This window comes from Xenopus laevis, chromosome 3L (genome assembly GCF_017654675.1).
Source record: "Xenopus laevis strain J_2021 chromosome 3L, Xenopus_laevis_v10.1, whole genome shotgun sequence".
In the NCBI taxonomy this organism is placed as follows: Eukaryota; Metazoa; Chordata; class Amphibia; order Anura; family Pipidae; genus Xenopus; species Xenopus laevis.
Genome location: NC_054375.1, coordinates 87,540,136 through 87,567,098, shown reverse-complemented (window position 1 = coordinate 87,567,098; position 26,963 = coordinate 87,540,136). Strand labels below are relative to the sequence as shown.

The 26,963-nt window shown below is 38.6% G+C and overlaps 1 protein-coding gene and 1 long non-coding RNA gene across 6 annotated transcripts in view; one reads left to right on the top strand and one right to left on the bottom strand.

The window, feature by feature from the left end:
- frmd4a.L (FERM domain containing 4A L homeolog) overlaps nucleotides 1-26,963 on the bottom strand; it is a 233,586-nt gene that overhangs the window by 31,764 nt on the left and 174,859 nt on the right. For all 5 annotated transcript variants that reach the window (XM_018252720.2, XM_018252719.2, XM_018252718.2 and 2 more), the window contains exons 8-12: nucleotides 24,067-24,150; nucleotides 20,672-20,737; nucleotides 20,016-20,073; nucleotides 17,868-17,954; nucleotides 3,302-3,378 (exon numbers count right to left, since the gene is read on the bottom strand). In XM_018252720.2, coding sequence (XP_018108209.1) covers nucleotides 3,302-3,378; nucleotides 17,868-17,954; nucleotides 20,016-20,073; nucleotides 20,672-20,737; nucleotides 24,067-24,150 — 372 coding nt within the window. The remainder of the gene's footprint in view (nucleotides 1-3,301; nucleotides 3,379-17,867; nucleotides 17,955-20,015; nucleotides 20,074-20,671; nucleotides 20,738-24,066; nucleotides 24,151-26,963) is intronic.
- On the top strand, nucleotides 2,584-25,540 carry LOC108711218. Its single transcript, XR_001934868.2, has 3 exons — nucleotides 2,584-3,938; nucleotides 9,881-9,951; nucleotides 24,826-25,540. It is a non-coding gene; the product is annotated as an uncharacterized LOC108711218 (long non-coding RNA).

The window sequence follows — 26,963 nt, the reverse complement described above, 5'->3', positions numbered from 1 at the left end:
AAGTACCATTAAGATAAGCCACAAGAAAAACAAACATTTTCAATAGAAAAAGGTGTGGTTTCAACCTACTAAGTGCCATAACAACAGGTATAAACCATAAGTGCCCCAAAGGGGGCCAAACTGTTCATTTCCACTGGTTTATATCTATTGAGTTATCTAGAACAAAGGCAAATAGTACCTATTATATACCACTAACACTATGTGAACAGTTGAATTATATATTTGTCTTTATTCTTGAAGAGCATTCAAGTTATTAAAGAGTTACAAAACAATTGTTGAATTTAATGAGCATCTGAAAAGGCAGTAGTGTACGGCCCATCCTATGAGGACTTACTGTCTCTATAATTTAGAATTACTGTATGAATTGTATCCTGCTTAGAGTTTGCGTAATATCTATCTGTCTGTCTGTCTGTCTATCTATCTGTGAAGTGGTGGGATAAGCAGTAAGGCTGGTGTCTGGCATTGCCCTAACCCAAGGCAGTGATCCCCAACCAGTGGCTCATGAGAAACATGTTGTTCACCAAGCCCTTGGATGTTACTCCCATTGGCCTCAAAGCAGATGCTTATTTTTGAATTCTTGATTTGGAGGCAAGTTTTGGCTGCATAAAAAGCAGGTGTACTGCCAAACAGAGCCTCTTTTAGGCTGCCAGTCCACATAGGGGCAAACAAATAGCCAATCACAGCCCTTATGCAGCACTAGGGTACTTTTTGTCATGCTTGTGCTGCACCCATCACATTTGAATGTGGCTCACGAGTATAAAAACGTAGGGGACCCCTGCCCTAAGGAAACCCAAACAGAGCCAGCTGCAGCATGCAAGATAAGAGATATGGCAATTTCTTCATTGAGAAAAGGCCAGTCCACTACTCCATGTTCAGTGAGAAAATACCTGGAGGGACATTAGCTTTAATGTTTGAAAAATCCATGATTTGGTTCTGGATTTAGCCAGATCCCAGCACTTTAGGAGGATACACCCTCCGTCAAATTGGTTGGTGCTCAACCAAACTGAATCCAAATTCAGTCAAGTGAATTGTGTGATTTCAAAGCTCTGGACAGCTGAATACGGTAACAATTTATTTCAGATTTTGATAATTAGGGTTCCATTCAGTTCAGTATTTGGCCAAATGTTTTGTCTGGGATTTGTCAGAATCCAAAAATGTTGAATTTGGTGCATCCCAATGGATAATAGTTATTAGTAGGGGAACTATCACTGCAGTGACAGTCCAACTCCCAGTTACATGGGCTCACTAATACTGTATCGTAGTGCTATACGGGGTGACTGTATGGTGGGAATCCTACATGAAGCATTAGGGAGGAGTGGGAAATGATACAGAATGTGTTTACCTTAAGTTTGATATAGGGTAATAGCAGATTTGAAGTTCTACATGCAAAATGCTACTGTATTGCTGTGGTTCTCTCTGATAACATCAACTGAGATGATGTTTTACTTTTCTTTTGCAGGGAAATTTTGCATCTTAAATCTGCCCGTGTATATCTATAATCTGTAGGGTACATGAGTTGGAGCACAAGCATATAATGATGCAGTAAAGCACTAACATGAAGGTGACAGTACCAACTAGCTTGCACTAAGTGCACAATTCACTACAGTTGTTAGGGTCCGTGGCTTTTATAGCACTGTTGCTGTATAAAGAAAACTACAAAAGCAAGCAGATACTGCCTTACATGACTTAACATACAGCTCCCACTGTGTCTTATTGATATGTTAAGGACATCCGTACTGCAGGAGAAAGAAAGGGTTGGGGAAAAACTCATTAATCCCACTGTCTGTTCTCCCTGGGCATTAGAAAGGACTGAATATAAATTTGTATGTCATGTAGACAAAACAATGTGAGTGGTTGATAAAGCAAACCCTATATCATTGTGCCATTAGGCAAGACACTGACCTGAGGATAAAAGAGCTGGTAGATCAGGTCATATTTAGAGAGAAAACATTTCACTACTTGGGCACCAGGGGGATCTTCCTAAGCCCACCCTGTTACTCATGTAATTCAAGCTATCTGGAAGTGAGTTCCTTTTAGTATCTGTCATTAATCAGGTTCTAACTTACAGCCAGTTTCATCTGAAAAAACAAATTATTCAAACAACCTCTGTGTATTTTATTTCTAACACAGGAAATGTAAAGTTTGGCTGCACACAATGACAGACACATAGTTTAGCTTGCTTCATGTCAATCAGTTTTTCAACAGGGATGGGCAGCTTTCAGCACTCCAAATATTGTTGTACTACAACTCTCTGAAAAATGTAGTTCAATAATATCTGAAGAGCCATGGGTTGCAGGACCCTGAACTATTTCCTGAGAAACAGAAAAAAAAGCTTTTTAGTGCTATTTGATTTGTTTTTAAGTAGCAACTGTTAGCCCTGGTGATAAGCACTCCTGTCTGTGAGCAGACTGACTATATTACATTAATTGTTTTCATTATGCTGTTTCACAACAAAATAAATTAGCAGAGGCGGAGAGGAAACCTGATCTCCCCCTGTTCTGTTCTATCCAGCTCAACTTTGTCTTGCTATTTATTCTCTTTGTAGTGAAGCAGTGCATTAGAAACTCTAGCCGCCGTGGCTGTGCTGTGATACAGTCGGACCCTGGGAGCAAAACCACTCACAAAGACATTTGCACTAGCAAACAAGCTGCAGCTGAGATTTACTAGGAGTTTAAAACAAAGGGAGAGCTGGCACATATGCACGTGTATCTCCCTATCTGCAGATCTGCTTTCATTCCTCTGTAACTAGCATATACAGACACTATACAAACCACAACTATTGTTTGCCTGAATAAAGTTTCCTGGGTCTGTGCAAATGAAGGAGCTGAGCCTATTGTCACATTCAAGTGACAAGTAATGGTTTATAGCATGATTGCATCAATCAGTTGTGTGTTAAATGAAACTGCAGCAGATGAAGGCAAGATACCCCTAGATATAAACTATTTCTGGCATTAAAAGGGGGATGGCTATATATATTATGCTAGTTCTACAGCAAGCAGGGTGTAGTGTGCAGGAATCAGGCACATCACACTATTGCTATAACTAGCACAGGCAGAGGGAAGGTTTCCAAGAGCTTTATTCCTTCAAACACAGTTTTATCACAGGAAACAAACAATGCATCACTGCTGGTTTATACACACAAGTTAGTTACACTTTGTATACTTAGAACAAAACAGATTGCAATTATGCTGGCTTCACTCTGATGAAAGAAAATCACATTCCCTTTCTCTAATAAGGACTACATAGTACAGAAGCTTCTCTCTTGACTAGTGAATAATAAACAAGTAGAGTGCCACCTTACCTGCGAGGGTCATGCACCTCTACTGAAAACTTCTTCTCTCTGAAGTAAAGGTTTTCCAGCTGCCGCCATTGGAAGATCTAGACAAGAGTAAAGCGGAGGTCAGTTACCATTTCCAGGAACACATTGTCAGGTAATAAGTGGCAGTTCCTCTGTAACAATCCAACTTGCCTTCCATGTTATCGATCAGTGATATAACATGCAGGACATTCCCATTACTTGTGTGATTCTCCTCTAAATTTGTTGATTTCTTTCCCAATTCAATCCTTTTATGAAGCAGTTAAAAAGGGAAATCTCAGGAGCAAGCAGTAGCCATCTGTGAGTGCAGATTCCCCCTTTCAGAGTGGTGAAATGGCAAGGAATTCAAATTCCCCTGCCTCCCATTGGAACAGCCACTTCCTGCCCACTAAATGTGTAATAGTCCCTGACAAGCACTGTTGCTTGAAGCAGCTTCTAAAAAAACCCAGGAGAGGGCGGGGGCTGAGGGCTGACCTTAATTCAAGGCAATGTGAGATGATAACAATGTGAGCTTGTAAAAGTAGCTCCCAGTGTGCACAAAGCTCACATTTTCTTCCCCTGCAGTTATCAGGGGGCAGCAGAAAGCTACAGGCAAATGCTTTCAGTTTGGGATAAGACAGAGGTATGTGGTGACAAAGGAGTTACGTGATGGGGTGCTTGCTCTTTAGCTATGTCAATGATTTATTCAATCTATCTGGTTCAAGGTTAATGAAAAGTAGTAAATGGGAGAATGTTCATACTAAACAGCTGCACTGCCCCTCAAGCTTTCACTTTAAGCAACTCCTCATTCACTGGAAGGAGAAATACATTTTGCTTTGTCACTTCCCTTTCATTATAAAGTTCAGAATCTGAGAAAAAAAGTAGACCAATCTGAGAAAACTAGTAGACCAATCAGAATAAACTGCTGCGTGGTTGCTATGCAATCTGGCCCGGTATTTGCACTGGATTATTGTACAGGGCGCAGTCAATGCCATGCTGCATAGCTGTATATTTACTAAAGAAGAATTCATAACTAGTTTTAATACATAAACAATAACAAGTTATGATAAAAGAGAGTCTTAAAATGTGCCACGACTGTTTCATTATTTCAATAGCGACTTGGATCTGGAGCTGAGCCTACACATAGACACAGAGCTCAGCCCTCCCTCATGTACATCACAAATCTATGCTGGAACACAATACACTGTATGTTTGTAAACTGAACATAATGCAGGCGAAGTGGAAAAAGTGAAATAACTGCTTTAGTGATGTAACCATTTAGTACAACAAACATGACTAAATACTTTATGCATGAATACTGACTGCTATATTATTAAATATCCATGAACAAAAGATACATTGTGTCAATATCAAAACAGAATTGTAAGTGCACTTGGTATCTCCCAATCTCATCCTGTAATTGTTATGGCAGAACATGTGGCACAGTAGATCCAGCGCTCCGAGTACCTTCCTGTTTAGTCAACAACATCAACCCACACATGCAGGCCAATCTATTATAGACTTGTTTTCAGTGATTACACTGCTATACATATACAAGATCTGTATAAGCAAGCTAAAAATAGGTGTGCATGCATGCTAATCGTTAACTGCAATTAGAATCTGACTGTTCAACAGATTTCACAAATCCCAGCATTCCCTTACAGCTGAAGCAGCAGGTTTTCAACACCAGATTTACAAGCTGATTGATATTGGCTAAAATGCACCAGAGCAGCCTGCCACAACAACCAATCAGATCTTTGCTTACATTTGTAAATTGTAGCAGACTTGATCTAATTGTTGATTGGCTGCTATGAATAACTGCACTGGTGCAATTTAGCATATTAGAAATTATATTATGAATTTGGTCATAATTTGGGAGATCCACTAGTCTCCCTGATATGCCCACCTTGCGGGGGACAATATCGGGCTGATCTGATCGTGGGCCCAATGATCGGATCACAATGAGAAGAATACAGGCGATGGGATTGATGACCGCATCAATGAACCGATACGGTCCTCGATCCAACTGGATTTTTAAACCTACCCGATCAACATCTGGCAGACAATTAGCCATATATCAATCGGGGAAGTCAGTGGGAGGGACTTGATCTGTCAGCAGCTTATATCTGTTATATCTGGGCTTTTAGTGTCACAATTTACAAAACAGCAATTACCATATAGCTCAGCAAGGCATATCTTCCTATATTTTTTCAATATAGCTGCAACTCATAAATTGTAAGCCCTTAAGGGCAGGGCCCACATTATCTACTGTATCAGTTTGTCCTTATGTCAGTTATTGTGTACCCTTATGTACAGCACTGTGGGAATATTGGTAATTCATAAATATATGTAATAACAATGGCACAATATAATAAGGCAAAGTATTAATCTATCCTAGAAATTCCAGCCTTGGCATTACAATTCATTGCTTCATACATGACCTGGTACTTGAAAGAACACACAGAACCACTTATTTATGTTTAAAACATGCAGTATTAAAGGCTCAGCAGTTCTCTATTTTTTAAAAAAATGAGTGGTTAACAAAAGTTTCAAACTGCAGTCAAACACAATATCCCACAAAGAATACTAATGATGAAGTACATACAAGTGCCCATTTCTTTGGAATCCCTGCCTCATTATGTGATTGCCACTGAAAACAGATATATAAGAATTAGTATATATTTACTTTGGCTTTGGCTAAATGATGACTTGGATCTATTGTAAATCCTAACCGTCTTGTTTGTGCTAATATTGACATATTAATGACGGACGGAGAGATGAAACTTTGTTGCACTGATGCACAGATGTTTGACAAACAAATACAACGTAAAAGGAAAGGTGCTAGAAACAGAGAAAGAAAACGAGGAGGAGGATGGAAAAGGCAGCTGGTCACTGTCCTGTATCCTGGAAATGGGGACATGACAAGGACTGACTCATGTGTAGAATTCCCTTAGTGCTTCAGATTCTTTCAGGCTATACATGAGCAATACAATAGCCTTGTCTGGAAACACAAACATGAACTCTGTGTTCTTTGAATGTCACAGTGCTTACTATTCACAGTGATATATATTCTTGCCAGTCTGAGGCTTCTATTTCAGCACAGGCTAAATAAATACAAACGCTCTTCCAAAATGATTTAGTGGAATCCGAGTACAAAGTAAGAAATAACAAACATATCTACCTCTGAATGTCAATAAAGACATCACTTGTACTAGAAATACACAGGCTTTAAGGAGAGAGAAACATTAATATTTTACTGATTCAGTTGAAAAGTTTACTTGGACAGAATTGACCAAATATTTGGCTCATGAACAAAACATGGGAAAACAAAGGAACATATAGAAGCTTCAGTGTGAACTATGTAAGGCACAACCTAATGTAACTTAGTGTTTTCAATCATTCTGGAGGTAAAAAAACAATTCTAGCCTTCCAGGTTATAGGAATTCAAGTTAGCAACATGCTGCCTTATAATCCTGGGAGCTGTAGTAATACAGCTGGAGAAAACTGATTTTCAAAATGAGGAAATAGGATGTGCAGAGATGTAGGATAGAGCTCAGTAGTTGGGCGCAGCCTCATTTTGGGCAGAGTTTTAATGCTGAATAGTTTGGGGAACGCCAGTAGAGCAATGAAGAATTAAGCAACAGGAAGCAACCAGGGGAAGATATATATGAAACGACATTATGAGAGGCTACGAAGGGAGGGCTCTGAAATGAAAAGGCACAGTTAGAACGTGCAGGGCTTTGTAGAAAAGTGACAATACATAGCATTATGGGAGAATAATGAGAGCCGGGTAGAAAAGAAACACTTGATATCCTCTTTTATGAACAGTATAAAGCATGTGGGAAAATGCTAGGGATAAATGACATAAAAGCTCAGCCCAGCATGCTCTCACATAAATACATATTAAGTGGAATGGTAAAGAGGCTGGACAATATAACATGTCCTATTTAACATTAACAGACTGGGGGTGACTTTAAGGTAGTTGGTCAGCTTCACTATATATATATATACATATGCCTGTTTTGTTTAAAGAGAAGGGAATAGTAGCTTTTGCAAAAAATGTTCAATATACTGATATAGGAGAGTGCAGAGGATGTGTTCTTGTGCCTTACTGAATGATGGGGTCATGCCCTCAGTGCACAATAAAAAAATATTTAGTGGTGAGCACAACTTTCCATTTAACCTGTATTATCAGAGGAGAACAATTATAACAGCAGAATTCTTGCTTGGCAAAGTATTCCATTCCACACCAGGAGGATAAGCAGTAAAATGAGCAACATTTGGCCTAGTGATGCACAGTCCCGAGCAGCACAGCAATGCAGTTGGGGTCAGAAACTGGACACTGTTTTTGTTTTGGGCAATTAGCAACAACAGAGCACCATGGAGGGTATACAACACTGGGTAGCAATTATCAGACATCATCCGTATATACTTCATGCATGTCCAATCTATAGCCCCCCAGCTTTAATTGCACTGCAATCTTTACTATCTGCTCATCACTTGTTTATATAATTCTGCCCTCCCCACATTTAATCAGAGATGGGCTCAGTCTTACTGTATTGACTGACCCCCTTCTCCTCTTACCCTGGCCCTGATCAAGAGTTGACAGACAGAGAAAGCAGATTCTTAGTGGAGAAACCTCTTGCATCAACAAGGCTGTTGGCCCTGGAGTTGTATTGTGAACTTTTTGTTTCATTTGGTTTCAGGACTATAACTCCTACTATTACCCATGATAATATGCAGCAATATGCAGGCTGTTGTCCAGAAACATTTTGGTGCAGCAACACTGCTATTGAATCCTACTAAATACCTATAGCCAACCCCCTTCTTGTGGCACTGTTCACAGACCATATCATGTGGCAGTTTCTTATTCTGTGTAAGTATACTGCAATTGTCCATATCTGTGAAACAACTGTAAGTGGAAGAGGGAAGTTAGAGAATGAACTATTACCAACCATTAGCCAGTGGCATACTCGACAACTCCCAGATAAAATCCAGATGTATCAAATAGGGACTTAAGAGTCTGACTCATACCAAAGTCACAGCCCTGTGCTGATGCTCAGGAGATTTGAAAGTCATCATAATTTAGAGAACTGCACTATAATTAAGCTTTAATTCTACATATGACTCATGGCAGAGGACAGGCTGTTAGTAGCCAAGCAATCCCATAGAATGTAATCTCTTACTTTTCATTTGCAAACTGCTTCTTTCTTAAAAGAAAACACAAAACACAATATAGTTTATTTAGATGGCAAGGGTGCCTACCATCTCTGTTAAAGGAGAAGTTCACCTACGAATTCACTGAGGAGCATAACCATTACTATGCCTCAATTCAACAAGTGTTAAGAAAACCTACTAATTATCAAACTATATCTCTCTTCTTTTTATATGTCCCAAATCAATAATCCCCCAACAGTTCTTAGACTCAGCAACAGCTTAGGAGTTAGTGAGTCACTAAGCACCAATAAATGATGACATCACTAAGCGCTATTTATAATAATATCATCTACAGGATATTGTGGCTCTTTTGTATTATACGGCAATAATATTTGATACGCAACGGTTTACTATTCTATATTTGTTTGATTGCATGTAAAAAAGGGGACTACAATGACTAAATAACTAATCTGGATCCCACAGAATTGCTTTTGTTATCCTGTTCCCTCTCTTTCTTACCACATGCTGAAAAAACACAAATAAGCAATATATAAATCTTATATATAATTGCTTGCCTTTCTTTGATGGCTTTCTCCAACCTGCAATATAAAATTGTGCCACTTGTCTTTGTTAAATATCATGGGAACTTTCTTGGTGCTCGAGATTGACCTTGTTAGCCAGCAATAAAGTGTCAGAAAAGAAAATCTGTCCCTACATCTGGTGCTGAAATAGGAGGCAGGCTATCTGAGGATAATGGCAGCTGGGGTTGTGCACAAGGTGAAAGGCCCCAGGTCTGAAACCCTACAGTTGAGAGAACTGTATGCAAGAATGTAGCAGCCCTGGCTGGCTGGGAATACTGGGATTCTAGCTGTGTGTGCATTGTTTACTGCAGAGCATAGGCTTTAACCCAACGTATGCAGCAAAACTACAGAGAAATGCCTATTTTAAGCAAAACCACTCTCTAACAAAGAGACATAATAAATGCAGTATTGGATTTCTTTGCTCAAGGCCTGTGGTTGTTCTAGTGCAGAGTTTCAGGCTACTTTGCCGCTAAAGAATGCAGTCAGGGACAATAAATGAACGCTACCAAACTGTAATACAAAATAAGAAAGGGCTTTCTGGCATCTGTATTTGTCTTAGAAAGGTTTGGACGAGAATTTAGATGAGTGCTGTTTCACTCTATTATACGATAAACTTAATCTGTTTGAGACTAATGTTTTTCTGATGAGTTGTGGAAAGGAAAGCCGTTTTCGCTTTCCAACAAGACATACTAATATAACAAAGATGTTCCCTTGGATGCCTCTCTGATCTACCAAACCACACACTGTCTGAGCTCACACACAGAGTTTGCTGATTGAGGCAGGGGCAGAAGTACAATGTGACATTTATGTGACCTTCTCATTCACAGAATACCTTCTTTTCCTGCAGAATCCTGGCACCCAGCTGCGTACAATATGTTCTTGCACCCCAGTCACACGGCTCGAGCAATAAAGGAGCAGGTAAAATGGGCTTGGCATTAGAGCATATGGGTTTTTTTTGTTTACAACAGCCTCTTGATGAAAGGGAAACTACCCAAAAAAACTGTTTTTAGACAAAGAAATGCATTTAATTAACTTTCAAATATATATATATATATATATATATATATATATATATATATATATATATATATATATATATTAATTAACATTTTCAATGATTTTAGTAATTTGCAAATTTAATTGCTAAAACAGTGTTTCTATGGCTATTTAAATTCTTTATGAATTGTAAAGGAGAACTAAAGCCTAACTAAAGATTTAGGGCAGAAGTGTTTTACATTATGCTGTGGGCTTCTGTATCAGCCCAAAGCAACCACTGCCCTTTAGCAGTAAAAATCTGCCTCCAAAGATGCCCCAGTAACTCACCATCTTCTTTTCTGTTGATTCACTGCACATGCTCTGTGCTGCTGTCACTGACTGAGCTTAGGGACCCACTCACTTTACATATATATAATACAAATGTCATAATACAATAAGTAATTATTTCAAATTAGTACATGGCAGCTCTGAAACCTGTGCAATTAGCAATGAGAATTTAAGAATCTGCCCTGTAGCATCAGCTTCTATGACAGGCCAACCTCATTTTATTTTATAAAAAACCACCAAGTTTAGCTTTTTAACAGCTGCTCAAAGCACACTGAGCATGTGAGTTTTGCAGACACTTCTAACAGAATCAAAGATGGGGAGCACCTGTTATAATTGTGAAGGCCTGGATCATTACTGTTATAGTGATGCTGAACCTTTAGGCTGGTGTAGTAAGTTCAGTGGATAAAATATGGTATTTTTAGCCATAGTCATTTCTAGAATTTAGTTCTCTTTTACACAATGAAGAGGAAGCCAGCTAACCTAGATGATAAATTACTTCTGTGTGTGTGTGTGTGTGTGGGGGGGGGGGGTTGTGGATGCACACCTGAGGCCAATTTCAAAAAGTTTAAAGCCCTGTCTAAATAATTCAAGTAAATATGCAAGTGCATGTAATTTTGAAACAGGGGTTTTTAGTTACAAAGTTATGATCATAATATTGATAAGCCACCATACCACGTCAAGGTAAAACCCCACATGGTGGTCCCTAACTTATCTCTAATCATAGTAAAAAAGGAATATTACCTCTCTGTATAGTACCAATTCTTTATATAAACATCTGTGGTTATTGCACCCTCATACCCACCCCTTTATATTTTTGGTGGTCCCCCTCACTTGTTGTGCCTTGGTTTGTGCAATCTCTCTCTCTTAAAAGCCATAGATGCTGGCGGCATGGGAGGATCTAGCCGTGAAAAAACAAACGTCCCATTAGACACTTCTCTATGTACACACACTCATTTAGTTCTCCTTTACACTCTTCTATTCTATGTTTACATTCATACACATCCCTAAATACACATACACTTTCCCTTTCCACTACCATACACATCTTCACATTTCACTTATACATGTATACACACTATTGTGCAACTGCACATATCACTCTACTTTGTTTATAATTACAACACCTGACTTCTACTTTTCTAAAATGGGCGTTGGTTAAGGCAGTCTCTCCCTCTTAAAAGCCGCTCAGCAGTTGGCGGGGGAGGAGGAGTTTGAAACCAAAGCACAGGAGATGTTTATATTAAGAATTGGTACTATACAGAGAGGTAATATTCCTTTTTTACTATGATTAGAGATAAATAAGTTAGGGACCACCATGTGGGGTTTTACCTTGACGTGGTATGGTGGCTTATCAATATTATGATCATAACTTTGTAACAAAAAAACCCTGTTTCAAAATTACATGCACTTGCATATTTACTTGAATTATTTAGACAGGGCTTTAAACTTTTTGAAATTGGCCTCAGGTGTGCATCCACAACCCCCCCATAGAGAAATTACTTCTGACACATTATTTCAAGAGTCAGAACCAGAGAATGGAAATGATTCCTTCTATTTTGTACACATGGGCGTCTCTATCAGCCTTCCTGTTTTCAGCATAAACCTTCAGGCTAAGGCTTGAGCATGCTCAGTTTGCTCCTCTCTTCCTCCCCTCCCTACTTTAATCTGAGCTCAGAAATATGAGTGAGCAGGAAGTCTCAAAGCAGGAAGTGATGTCACACCAAGCTAATATGGCAGCTACTATCCTAAACAAACAGAGATAGCTGTTTACTCGGGTATGGTAAAGCATTCTGCAGAATAAATACAGTACAGGGTTATAGTTTGCACTATTGTGGCTAATCTATTGGCGATAAACTGCTTCTGTAGCTTTCCTTCTCCTTTAATTGATTAAAATTACTTCTTTATTAAGCAATAAAGGGTTTTTGAGCAGAGATCCTGTTTCCTTAATTGTAATAATCTTCTAAAATACTATTTTTCCCAGCTCAGATTATTGTAAATGTTTGTGGCCTGGCTAAAAATTTTTGAAATTAAGGCATTTCCACACTAATTATTAGAATGACAAGACAATGATTACAATTTTAAACCAAACCCAAATGCACATGCGTATTACAGGTCCAAAATGTAGCCAGGGATAGTGCAGTTGCACCAGTGTGGAGTATAATCAGATGTACCCCAGGATAGAACCTAGTACAATAGAGGTCACAGTGTGCTTCCTATACACTGTGCAAAGATGACTCTCTCTGCTCAAGGTACATAACTTCTTTGGTAATGAAAATCTTAAGGGGAAATGATTCCAGTAAGGATCAAAATCTTACTCCTTAAAGTAGTTTTCTGCCTTTTCACAGCAACACAAAACTCCCTTACGTAAGCCTGGCTCTTCTAAGCTAACACCCAACATGGAAATGTGCCGATGAAGCTCTGTTTATGCTCCAGCAGCTGGAAGAATAACTGTTTACAATAGCACAGCTTGTGTAGTTCAGGTTGGTCAGCAGCGGTTAACCCACCCACACTTCTGCTTCCGAAGTCTGCCAAGATATCCCATCTTTATAATACAAATATGCTTTGTTTCAGTAGTGAAAGGGCTACCATCACAAACAAGACAAAGGAAATGTATTTCTATATGTAGGGAACAGACAGTTGCAAAATATAAATGAGAATAAAGAGATAGTGGATGATGGGAACATTGAGCAAATGTACTATGGTCAGTATTCTAACCATTTTGTGAGACCAAGGCTTGTGGGATGTATTGTACAGGACACCAATTCCCTAGTGTGTGACTAGAGAAAGACAAACAACCCAGAGTGCTCAGACAGGGCTTACTAACAGCCACTTCATGGCACTGGGCCCCCCGATCCCCGATAAGAAAATATTCGGAGGATGAAGCTCAGATACCAAAAACTTTCACTTCAATCAAATCTCATATTTTTATCATTTGCAAGCCCCACATTTGACTACACTGAAGTATAGAGCGAGCTTGTTTACATCGGTTAACTGTAAGGAACTGTATTTAATAGATTTATAATTTGTTCATTGAACAACCTCAAGATTCTATGTGCTCATATATGACACAATGGACATTACAATTACAAGATACCCAAGACTTATGGCCTAAAATATGTTAATGCATGAAGTGTCTTCAAATATCAGTTTTATATAGACGGTACATTACTCCTCAAAGGAAACATGCTATAGTACCTACGACTTCTCCGCTGTGCTTCAGAGTTTGTGGAGATATAGGTACTTATTTACACACATGGTGGCTATGCCCTATTGTTAAGAACTTAACCAGTTATTCCAGTTAGCCACAAAGATACTGAAAATTCCAATCGACCCCTCACCTGAAGCCGCTTTATTGTGTCTTCCTTGAACAAAGGTGGTACGAGCCAATAAATTGTTGTTGCCCGAAATACTGGCTGCTACTCCACAGGTGATCGCTCTCAATTGGCTTGCAACTACACTTTCACAAGTTCATCAAATATTTAAGCGTATACAAAATATGTATTATTTAACGGCCTGGTTGGAGGATAAGTTGGATTCCTATTATGATATCTGGACTCCATGGAAATTATATAAGGATGTAAAATCTTCGGAGGGGGCTGACTCACACAGCCACCCTTGACCTGACCCCCGCTACATGCCCACCTGCCCAATCGTGTCCCCTTCTCCCCACCAGCTCTCAGGTAGGAGACTGACTGGGGAAGGGGCATTTCTATAAAACTTTAGAGGAAGCAGACCCTGAGGACTGGGTCCCCTGTTCCCTGGCCCAGCAACTGTGGGGTCTGCTTCCTCTATAGTTATACCACAGCTGCAAACGGTGTCCCTAAGAGCAAATGTTTATTGCAGCCAACAGGGCAATCCCATGCTAAACACTGTCTCTACTTTACTTAAAATTAGAAAAGTTATTGTAGGTAAGATATTGCATTACACTTGAATGGCTCAAATAATATGTTGCTTTTATTTCCATTTCCATCTTCTAGATTGTAAACCATATCAAACTGTGACATAGGCTAAATATTTGTTTATTAATCACTAGCACAGGGAACAGAATGGTTTGCTGTGCCCTCCCACATCTACAGTCTAGTTAATATAAAATAAGTCAATTTGCTTTTTTTGAGGCATTTGCAGCTTGAGTCAGAGTGGGCAAAACCAACCATATTTTGTGGGTACTTCGACCATCGAATAGGCCAAAATTCGATTTGAATTGAAAATACTTCACAAATTCGACCACTAGAAAATCGAAGTACTTCGACACTTCGCCACCTTAAACCTGCCGAATTGCTGTTTAGCCTATGGGGGAACCTTCTATAACCTATAAGTTTTTTTGTAAAACCGTACGGCCGTACGATTAAATCGTACTAATCGAACGATTCCAAGGATTTCATTGTGCGATCAAACAATTTTAATTTTAAGGAAAAAACCTTTGTCTTCGACTATCGTACTACACCTATTTGATGGTCGAATTTTAAAGTTTTTTCACTTCGAAATTCGACCCTTGATAAATCTGCCCCTAACATTTACATTTTAAGTTCATCATTTTATACAGTTTTATAAATATTGTGTTTAGTTCACAGTATGCTGCAGTTCACTGCTTATTTCTGGTGACTTCAATGCAGATTCAGTTGTTATTATTATTTATATACTGCTCGAACACCTACAAATAGGGACATCTCACTGAAGTACATGCACATTCTTACAACTGTGTTGTTGTAAAAGAATGTAGGGGCATGATCTAAAGAGCTTACAATCTGAAGGGAAGAGGAGTGAGATATTAGGTGGAGGAGACCCTGTTTCCAGACCCCGTGGAGATATTCAGGGTACTTTAACAGTACTTCAAACAGCACACAGAATATCTCAGTACTGCTTTCCAGATGTAAAGAAACCACTTAACTTGAATATATTTAGAAATGGGCTCTTGCGGGTCATTTATTCAATAAGGAATCTGCAGTAGAAAAAGGGAATTGGATTATAAAATCTTGTTTCCGCTGTCTGCTTCTTGTGAAAGGAAGCATGACATGAACGCAGTTCAATAAGATCTAGTGGTCTAGTGGTCATCCATCCTGCTTCCTAGCCACTGACTCAGTGCATTTCTCTAGAGATGGATGCTGAGATACTCACACTTCCCAACACAGACTTGCATCAGCATCTACAAACAGTTCAGCATTCATTGACTGTACTGGGTTAGTTTTTTTAATTTTCATTATAAAGGGGAAAAAGGAAAACCATGACTCATTAAAACTTGTGGTGAAATCTGGTGAGGTGTACATGTGATGAGTTATAACTAGGCCAAAATGAAATTTACAATCATTAGAGGAGAAAGGTGGTTGATTTGGAGTATACCTGGAGATGAGGCTTGAAATGTATGAGGCTTGAAGTGAAGCATTGTTTTTAAGAGATTTTTAGGGGATTAGCAGAGAGATGCAACAAAGGTGGATTTGTGAGTGAGGTGGATAAATCTTGCAGCTCTATTCTGGATGGATTGTAGGGAGGATAAGTGAGTGAATGTAAGGCCAATAAGGAGGAGGTTGCAATAGTCAATAGTGAGTGAATTAATATTTTTGTTGTTTTCTGACTGAGAAAAGGGGTATTCTTTTGATATTTTTAGCGATGCACCGAATCCAGGATTTGGTTCGGGATGCGGCCTTTTTCAGCAGGATTCAGATTCGGCCAAATCCTTCTGCCTGGTCGAACAGAATCCGAATCCTAATTTGCATATGCAGAGGGGGAAATCTTGACTTTTTGTCACAAAACAAGGAAGTACAAAATGTTTTCCCATTCCCACCCCTAATTTGCATATGCAAATTCGGTTTCGGATTCAGTTCGGTACTTCGGCTGAATCCTTCACGAAAGGATTCGGGGGTTCGGCCGATTTCAAAATAGTGGATTCGGTGCATCCCTAGATATTTTTAAGATGTAAAGCAAGATTTTGCAACGGATAACCAAAATATATAATTTGGAGGGCAGGAAACGCCAATTAGTTGAAGAGCAAGAGTTATAGTGGGTAGTAAATAAGAGAAACTTGTGTGGTAAGATGCAGCAGAAATAATTTTGTAGATGGACAGCAGGCTTCCAAGATCATGAACATGAACAGGAGAAACTAGTTAAGATCCTGTAACAGAATGGTTTATTGTAGAATTGTTAAACTAGCGAGGGCTACTAAAGCAAGGGTATTTAAACCAATAATAAAACAAGAGAGATAAGTAAAACTGTTAAAGAGAGACCAACTGCAGTGGTAATTACTCTCTTCAAATAAACCAGCTAGCAAGAACAGATCCCTCTTCTCTACATGTCAGTTACTTCTGTCGTTGTTGTCAGATGATTGTTTTACATTTCATGTTTGTCTATAAACGTACATAACATCATACTGCTACACCTTACATTATTCATTTATATGGGGAAATCAACATAAATAATTATAATTACTTAAATTCCTGCAGTTCTTCTGACTGTGACTAATGCAAACAGAGCCAGATAACAATGTGCCTTCCCAAGCAACACCTACTGAGGGCTGTGGTCCATGATTTGATACTCTGAATGCTCTGTTCCTATCTACACCTTGTAACCCTGTAAGTTGCATGTTTTTACCTCTTACATTAAAACTAGCTGCTCTTTATAAAAAAGAACTGAGCTGCTGATACGCAGTGGAATACAAACACTGCATTTGTATGATGCCGTTTAGTGGTCTATGTCTACTACTTTATTGCACAGCACAAATGTCAGGAACTTTTCTCTCATTGAAGGGGTGGGGGTAGGATAACTAAACCTAATTTAGCAGCAGGAGACTAGAACAACATTTAAACTGCTTACACCATGCCGCACTGTGGGATTTGTGTGATGTTTCCAATCCCCTATAAATCAATCCCAAGCAGGGACTGATTTGTAATTGTCTGATTCTAGCATGAGTCAGCAAGCTGCAATTCACTACTGACAAACAGAACGGCTGTTTCCTCTAGAGAATGTAGTACACATGTAAAGAACAACCCACGGGTTGACTCTACTTTCTATTTAAAACTGTGGCCAATACCCATAGCCAATACCCTGATGCCCCCTTTACTTTTTGTAGGTAACTTGAAAAGTCGTATTTTAGTAGTAGAAATGTTTTACCAGGAATACTGAAAAAACACACCATACCACATTTCTCTCAACTTAATTAAAAAAATAAATAATTTTTTTTTAAAAAAAATCACACATTAGTATGACTTGACTCTGACGAGGGTATGAAAACAGCCCCCACACCAGCTAGTGTATGTTCATTGCTCCCAGTGTAAATATACAAACCCCTCCCCTAGCTCAGAGAGGGGACACAATGAACTTCCTGCCTCAAATTCTAAGCAATCCTTCCTTTAGCATGTACCCAGGCAGAAATCCAACACTTTTTTAAAGAAAATTTCAGCCAAATATTTTCTCTGCTCCTGGCACACTCTGGTATTTTTTGCCAAAATGAGAGAAAAATTGTATCCATATGAGCATTAACTTTTTCACTTTTTGACCTATCAGAAGGAAAATGCACATACCTTTCGTGGTTTCCCTTTATCGTGATGGTCATACTGGAAAATACCTTTGTAACTTAACCCCAACCACCAAGGGATTCCTTGCTTGTCCTAAAAGGGAAACATCAGAAGCTAAGTGCATCTGCATTATCAAACCTTGAAAATATAACTAACCAGTCATTTACACAGAGCACACACCAATTCTGGGATGTAAACAAAAAAAAAATATTGTAATGCACTAAGTAACTTGTTGGTGCTATTTAAATAAATGATCATGATGAAGAAAGCCAATCACTGAATTTATCACTAAAAGCATGGCCCGCTAACAGGTTCCATAGAAGCACCAACCTCCATATTAATCAAACTTATTTCTGGAGACCATATCCATTTCTCAATGTGATGGTACCATAGGAATGGATTCATTTAAAGTTTACTGTGAGCAAAAAATATGAAAGATCTCGAAAAATTACATAGCATATCCCTTGTAATAGTTTAGTAAATCCCAGATTTTGTTCAGTACAGCGGTGCCTGGGCTTTGCCCTTGTCTTCATTTGATGACTGAATCACTACTAATAATGCAAGAAATAATGGCTGAATTACGGCATCTACTCCCTTATCAATAATTTAGCAGCTATATCCTGCTTAGTCATTTACTGTATTGATATGTCTGACTGCACTCAGCACATATAGAAAGATCAGAGATAAAAAAATAGATGTGTATTTAGATAAAGCAATCTATACAGTGTATCTGTAAGTCCTCAGTGCTTGACCAAAATAGGCACAAAGAACCATGGCTTTTAAGAAAAAGCACCAACATATTAAGGTGATAGTTGCATAATCCTAATACAGGAAAAGAAAAATAACAAAGGGATAGGCAAACTAAAGGTACTTTTTATTACTCGTTCTCATACTATTTAGGTCTATTCCTATTCATATTCAAGTATCTTATTCAAATCAATGCATGGCTGCTATGGTAATTTGGACCCTGGAAACCAGATTGCTAAAATAGCAAACTGGATAGCTGCTAAATAAAAAGCTGCATCACTCAAAAACACAAATAATACAAAAATTAAAAAACTGCAAATTGTCTCAGAACATCACTTGCTACTAATACTAAAAGTTAATTTAAAGGTGAACAGCCCATGCATTCTCCCCTGGCACCACAGCCAGAGTTCCAAAGAAAGCTTAGCACTAGCCCAATATTTATATTTTAGAGCAGTAGAGATAGTTAGGTGTTCCAAAGCATCAGGCTTTTACTACAAGAAAAGTGTGACACTGGAAGTGAGTACAGGGAGTCTTTTCTATAGTACGTTACCTGGGTCATTTAGTGATTTAACCAATTGGATTCCCTAGCTGAAAAGGGTAAAATTCAACTTAAAATACATCACAACTTACTAGACAAAATTAAGTTGTCTACCCTGGGCAAACAAATCTGAGTGATAGGGAATCTGATCTAAACTACAGGGTTGTTTAATGTTTTATTACTGTATATTAGGAGTGTTTAGCAGTATTAAATGGATGATTAATTAAGAGGTATTTACCAAAACAGATGAATACAGCTTTATTAAAAAACAAGTGTTGCAGCTCAGTGTTCAGTACAGATTATTTTTTTCTGTATTGAAAAAGTAAATTATGCTACTATGCAGTAAGACTTTTTATACTATGGCCGAAAGGCAAACAAGTTAGGGACCGCCATGTGGGGTTTACCTTGACGAGGTATGGTGGCTTTTCAACTTTATGATCATAACTTTGTAACTAAAAACCCCTGTTTTGTAAACTTACTTTTGAGACAGGGGCCCAGGGAATGTGCATTAAAACTAGCACTTCCATTATACTTAAATATACTATTACTTAGCCTTTAGAGTGCTTCCACACCCCTATTTTTATACATTAAATTATAGGGCAGCCTGATTGTCATACAGTTTGGTCTAAAATCACCAACCATATCAAAGAACATGGCAATGTGTGAGCCATTTTCATTCATTTGCGAAGTTTTAAAGCCAATAAGGATTCTAATGGCTGTACCAATGCTAGTACTGGTGAGTTTTGGAAGCAAATAAATACTACAGCAAAACACTGAAATATTCTTTGGTACAAATGATAATGAAATGGTAAATACTTCTATGTAAATTGTATTAGTTCTGATACATATTCTGTAAATAGAACGCTTACCTTTACTGCATAATAATGCACTCCATATGTAGGAAGCGACTCCACAATACTCATATAACTGGAAGATAATGGGGAAAAAATTAAAATCCACAAGATTAAAATGTAGTTATTACTGCCCTACATAAAAATCTTTTTAAAGTGGGGAGGGCTTAAGTGAAGGCAGATCTGTGATTGGCTACCCACATCCTACTGTGCTTTTGGGGTGGGCCTTTAGAACATACCCGGCTCTTATTTGTAACACACACAGGTAACAGAGAGGATCTACAGGAAGCTCCAATGTCATTTTTAACAGGAATGATCCTACTTAATTGAAACCAGTCACCATACATAATTCATCATTGCCTACATGAATAAGGAAACTTTCCAAAATGCCTTATATACCTTTTAAAATTCAGAGCTGTAATTCCTAAAATACCATTTAATATTGGAAAATTGCTTCTGAGTTTATTGTGAGGTGGGCAACAATTGTATTAAAAGTTTTCTTAAAGGTTAAAAGTTCCTGCTCTCATTGCAAAGTGTTATGGCACAGCCTACTCTTCAGAGCATGGGCTTTATAGTAACCATTTCCTATCTGTCAAAATAAGTTGTGCTACTGTATAAGATATGTATAACATAGAAAGATACAGTATATACATCACATTATTAAACCATCTTACTTCACGATTGCTTGTCCTCTTGTTTGCCCATTTAGTTTCTTGTAGTATTCTATTACTCTGTCCTCACTGCCAACAAGAAAAAAAAGTGAATGTAGACTCTGCATATGCTGCCATTTTATTAGAGGGTGAAAGCAAGGTCAGAAGATATTCTAACCAAAAGCATAATCAGCCCTGAATAAGCAAATGTGATTAGCACTTACCACTGCTCTACAACCAACATATAAAATACAAAGAAAACCTTCAATAATACCACTTATTTGTATATATTTAAAATTTTATGCAGTGAGCATTAAACAGTCCTCTGGGATTTGGAAATTTGGTTCTAAGCAAGTGGAGTGCTCCGCATTACACAGATTTTCCAAGTGACCTAGTAAATTGGTAAATGACATGAGAATTAATTTTATACTTTTTTTTTTTTTATAAAATAATAAGCAAATTTGCTAAGAGAATGTTAATAATTTTCATTAGTCCATCTGGTTTGACTTTACAATTGCCCTACCACTGGCACACACACACCTACTCCAAACATACAGATATTGCATCTGCAGATTGAGGGAGATTATGCAGACTTTATACCCACCAATGGAAGGCAACAGTGCTAACCACTGTTCCAGCATGAAGTATGCCTGTAACTCAAATATAAACAGCATGCTACATAATATGCAGCCTCTATTGTGCGCATTTGTAATTTTAGATATTGCATGATTATGGCTGCTCGCTGTGGCCAGGTTCACTGCTGATCCAAAAGTAATTAGTAGCTGCATCAAATGGAAAAATAGGCTTGAGAAGAACACATTAAAGTAAAACAAAGGGTTTTCACACAAACCAATTATTAAAGGACCAGTAACACTAAAAAATTTTGTATTAAAAAATCCACCCCCCCCACGAATAATAGGTCTAACCTGCATAAAGTTTATTAAAATCCATACTTTATTGAAAAAATACTGTTTGAAAACACTACTTCCTGTGTACTGCAAAACGGCGATAAGGCGACTCACTCTGCAGCTCTGCGCTCTGCATCTTCCCCCTAACCCGACTTCTGCCAAAACCGGAAGCCAAGCGCTACAACTGTGACAGCAGCCAATGGAAAACCTGTTTATGTTCCATATCAGGCAAATGCATATCTTTCCTTTGTATGAGAGCACTCCTAAGACGGCATGTTTATGCCTGACCTGTTGTATATGTTATATTCTAGCTAGGTTTATTAAGCCCAGAGTCCGCAGCAGCTCCGACTATTATTAATAGTGAGTAACGCCTTCCTACCTCAGCTAATTTTCACACAGTGCAACCATTTCCCGTCACAGGAGAGGCCCCTGACATCATTCCCTCCATTCCGCGAGATTCAACTATTTCCGTTGTCCCTGGATAGTGACTTGCCCATAGCAAACATGGCGTCTGTAGTTGGAATCGTCACGGCGTTCCGCCATTCAGAAGGGTGGTTGTCAGTGCGAGTCAGCTGAGCGTAGACAGGAGGTAATAACCCGGCTGAGAGAAAGAAGACGGAGAGCTGCTCGGTGTCGGACATGGTGTGCTGTGCTGTGACGGGAAATGGTTGCACTGTGTGAAAATTAGCTGAGGTAGGAAGGCGTTACTCACTATTAATAATAGTCGGAGCTGCTGCGGACTCTGGGCTTAATAAACCTAGCTAGAATATAACATATACAACAGGTCAGGCATAAACATGCCGTCTTAGGAGTGCTCTCATACAAAGGAAAGATATGCATTTGCCTGATATGGAACATAAACAGGTTTTCCATTGGCTGCTGTCACAGTTGTAGCGCTTGGCTTCCGGTTTTGGCAGAAGTCGGGTTAGGGGGAAGATGCAGAGCTGCCGAGTGAGTCGCCTTATCGCCGTTTTGCAGTACACAGGAAGTAGTGTTTTCAAACAGTATTTTTTCAATAAAGTATGGATTTTAATAAACTTTATGCAGGGTAGACCTATTATTCGTGGGGGGGGGATGGATTTTTTAATACAAAATTTTTTAGTGTTACTGGTCCTTTAAATTAGCATATAAAGATACTTCTGATTCCCATTCTCTCACTACTCACTCACACAACAGAATATTGGATACTGACTGTCTGTAAGAAAACAGTACATTTTATACTGACTATACCAAGCTAAAAGGCCCTTCAGCTAACAAAAGGAAACCACAATTGGAGCTCAGTGAACCAAAAAATGAAATTATGGATGAATATTTTACATTTGCTATGTCTGTTAAATGCATGTACTGTCATTTCAGCTGTGCTCCTTCTAAGTGCTGCACTGTTAACAGCTACTGGCAGCTGTGGAATACTCTTGTCTGGCACAAGACCACCTGCCAATTTCGAGGCTTTGTGTAGACTATAGTCTGTCTCTCCTTGGTCATTTAAAACTTCAATGTTTCGCCACATCACTGCAGCATAGATAGTAGACAATCCTTTCATGTCCAAAAGTAGCTGAAACAGCTGTGTCCTGCGCTCAAATATGTATGTTAATGTTAAATAGAAAAACAATAAAACAGACATACAAGGTGCAGAAGGAATAAGATCAGCTTTTCTCCACTGTAATGCATACGTCATCGGAGAAAACAAACCCTGTGCTATTAGCTTTAGGCCAGTGGCACAAAAAAAATGTTCACCACTGGTGCAGAAATGGCTCATCAGTGTGCACACAGGGTGGATTTTGGAATATAAATACTAAACTACAGAAGCATTCCACCTATTTTTTGCAGGCGTATCTTTACGATTCGAAAAAAAGCTCTAGGTGTTCCACAGACCTTATGCTAAGATGCTTTTAAGAGATTACTGATGGTTAAACATGCATTTTGTATTGATTTCTAGCAATCAATAAATCTTGCATGCAGGCCCATATATTTTAGTTCTGGGAGAGTTAGTATGGATGGCAGGTCACATAGAAACTATGCATTGGAGATCTCTAGAGTATTGCTTTATCATAACAAACTTGGAAAAAAAATATGAAATGGATCTACAAAAAAGTAGTAATTTCTTTATCATTTAAATTATAGACACTTTCAGATCTGTATGATCTGAATGTGGCAGTATCAACTGAAAAAACTTTCTGCCACTTCTCAGTTTAATAACATGCTACACATAGCCCATCATTTCTGGCTCCTGCACTATTGACATTGGATTTAGGGGAGGGCAAAGACCAGAGAGGCAGTTTACTGTCTGTTGGAGTTCTGCTGAAGCATCCTTGGCTTAAAAGGTTTCAGGAGATAAAGGGGTGTCAAGATGCGGTAAGGTGGCTTTCTAAAGCAATGCTGACACAAACAAACCTGGAATGTACATCACAACAAACTTTTTTTTTTAATTTAAAAGAATGTTGAGTTCTATTTAGGCAAATAAGAGATCTACACAGTTTCTACATATACGTACAATCATGATATAGTAATTACCAGTATGCGAGAGAAGGATGCTCCTTCAGGGCCTGAGTTGGAAGGGCTGGCAACTTCTTTAAATCTGCTCTGGTAAATTCATCACTAAAGCAAGACAATAAAGAAAAAAACAAGAGAGGTTATAATGTGTACAGATACTGAACTAGAATAAAGGTAATTATTTGATTTGTATTTGTACTTCCTGAAAACAAAAAGCCATCTACAAGATTTTGTTACCTCCACACTCCTCCTGGGGGTGGTGACTGCAGCGATCAAAATGCCTGACCATTCATATGAATTGTAAAACAGACTGCATTTGTGTGAAATGATGGCTCAACTCACAGGTTGAGCAAATAGACTTGAGGGGTCTATTTATCATGCTGTGTAAAAAGTAGAGTAAAACATTACGGGTGATGTTGCTCATTGCAACCAATCAGATCTTTGCTTTTGTTTTCTAAGTGTTGAAATCTAACTTCTGATTGGTAGCTCTGGGCAACATCACCGATAATGCTTCACTCCACTTTTTACACAGCTAATAAATAGGCCTCTGAGTGTGACCTGGTCACAAATGTCTGATGGAAGCATCACCCAGAAATAAACTGGGAAAGATTTTCAAAAATGAAAACTAAGTGAACTTATATGTGAAAAATGTTAGGGATTTTTTGCACACAAATATGTTTCCACCTATTACTGCATCTGTATTAAATAAGTGTTTTGTAAGGTTTGCTAAAAACAATCACCATACAATGCCAAAAATTGTCACCAATCAGTCACCTACAGGCACACGCAATGGTCAGTTAGCCTGCCTGTATGTTTGGAGTGTGGGAAGAAGCCAGATCATCCAGTGGAACCCATGCAGACATGTGATGTGAAGACAAAGCCCTACTTGGAATCACCCCAGGACCTTGACACTAGAAGGCACCGATCTTAGCCAGTATGCCACCGTGCTACATTGATTTAGGGACCATTAATTACAGCAGAACTATAACAGCACAGATTTAAAGTCTCCAAAACGACTCCATATTACATTTACCTTGTTATTGACAAAACTATCTAGCCATCGGGACAACACCACAGCATTCAGTTTAAGAACCAAAACAGAATGTTTACATAAATGTTAAATTATTGATCGCCCCATGTGCAGCCTTTCAGCTGGCTGGCCATTGCTTTGCAGCATTATTTATTCTAGCACATTTGTTGGCAGTGAAACGTTGTAGATTCCAAGGCTTTGCAGGGTAGACTCAGCCGACGAAGAACTTGGTTCTTTCTCTCAAACTGTACACTTCAACCTGCTGCTGAAACTGCTGAGTAAGTGGGAATAAGCATTTAAAATAGCATAGTTATTTTTTTAACTATTTATAGAGCCAGAAAAAACACTGGATCATAAAAAAGAAAAGCAATAAATGGCATGTTTAATGTCGGTGAGTTTTCTTTTCTCTCTGCACCACATACTAACATTTTGTACGTTAATAATAAAAAATGATAATTTGTCACAGATGCCATTCCCCCAGTTACACAGACGTGGGGCACACACAGTACAGAAACTTAACCGAAAGTAAGCCACGAGGATGAGAAAACAGTGGAGACAAAAGACACCATTGTGGTGCCTCCGACTCACTCTCTGCAGCCCTAGGAAACCAGTCCTCCTTTAACCTTCTCTATTGTTTCCTTATATAAAGCAGTTCTGTTATTAGAGTGCTGAAATGAAGGGAACGTAACTAACTTTAAGGACATAACAAAACTTTATAAACACCGACTTGTCCTCCTTAAGAGCTCTTCCAGTTTTAAAATGAATGCAAAGCCCCAAAACTCTGCATGTCTTCAGCATGCGGTAATACAGTATAAAGTCATCCCTTGTATCTTTACTCAAATGGCATTTTTATTACTATTTGTCAAGTAAACTATGCAGCCATGATAAACTATGCAGCCATGATTCATCCAAACAGGAAGCACTGCAAACCAGTTACATGTAGATTAGCTCTGACCCATTCAATCTGCCACATCCAATAATCACACTATGGAAAACTCATAACGTTGAGCCCCCTCTTCTACTTAGAAATATAGCTCTAGGCCTAGGCCTGAAGGGCTCTTAAGTTGGTCACAGAAGCTCTATTGAGCCTTTGTCTCCTGTGTCATGTGATAATCAGCACTGGCCACTCAGACTTGTTTAGTAGAGGCAGCCTAGAATACAATAAGCATGTGAAGCAGGCTAAGTAAGCAAGTTATAAAGCTAAGGTGGTCAAATATAGAGACATAGACCTCTAATGACTTAGGCTTCCATGCTTCTAGACAAGCAATGTTTGCACTATGCATATGGAGCGTCATGTCTACTCCCTTTTGGGGCCATACATAATTACATTTATATTTTTGTGCTTATTATCAAAATACAAATATTTTGCACACTTCAGTATCAAACATAAATATATTTATCAGCAGTGAAACGAAATTTCCCCTAAAAGGAAATATCACTTTACATCCAATAGCACAGATGACTTCACAGACAGTTGCGGTTTAGCTGACAGGCAGATGAAGTGGCTTGGTTATTAAACATCTCCCCAACCTCAAAGGTTGCTTATTCCTTTCTGTTGAAATCTGTGCGTGTCTGTTTTCCATCACTATGAATGTTTTTGCTCCAGCAGGCTCCCAGACACATATAATAGATGCATGCAAGATATGAATTATTTCATTATTTGGGAAATGGCTTTGCCTTCACATAGGTTTATATACTGTTTGGGGATGGCACCCTACCAACACGCAGGTGAATGCCTTGCTAAAACATCTGTGTAGGCTGATCTGTTCTAGTGTTTATTCAGTTTATAACAGGTTTCTTAGAAACAAGCAAGCTGTGTGCTTTCCCTGCTTGTAAATCCTGTTTAATTGCTCACATGCAGAGAGCCCTTTCATATCTTGCCCTTCAC